General features: G+C 53.9%; 1 protein-coding gene across 1 annotated transcript in view; it reads left to right on the top strand.

Annotated features, from left to right (window-relative positions):
* Positions 1–306, top strand: part of LOC119594508 — a 95,684-nt gene that overhangs the window by 10,934 nt on the left and 84,444 nt on the right. Inside the window, exon 4 of the mRNA XM_037943538.1 lies at positions 122–279. Coding sequence (XP_037799466.1) covers positions 122–279 — 158 coding nt within the window. The remainder of the gene's footprint in view (positions 1–121; positions 280–306) is intronic.

Below are 306 nucleotides of genomic sequence, written 5' to 3'. Positions count from 1 at the left end.
CCCTCCACTCGATAAAAATCAAATAAAAGCCACACAGTCCCTTCGTCCGCCTCAACCTTTTACCATGAGCGCCACACGAAACATACGGATCGCCCCTAACGGCTCTTCCAACGGGCCTAAGGTGGACCCCAAAGACCCTCAGGTGCGGAAACTTGTCTACAACATGTACCGAGGGATGCTGGACAAAAAACACGAGAAAGCCAACGTGATTATCGAAGCCGCGCCTCAAGACATGGTGTCCACGGATGCTGGCGTCTCGGACAGGGTCGTGAGCATGATGTAAGTGCACGGGTCAGGCTGGCTTGT

The sequence above is a fragment of the Penaeus monodon genome, chromosome 34 (assembly GCF_015228065.2).
Source record: "Penaeus monodon isolate SGIC_2016 chromosome 34, NSTDA_Pmon_1, whole genome shotgun sequence".
NCBI classification, from domain to species: domain Eukaryota; kingdom Metazoa; phylum Arthropoda; class Malacostraca; order Decapoda; family Penaeidae; genus Penaeus; species Penaeus monodon.
The sequence above is the reverse complement of the archived record's forward strand: the minus strand, read 5'-3'. Positions and strand labels throughout refer to the sequence as shown.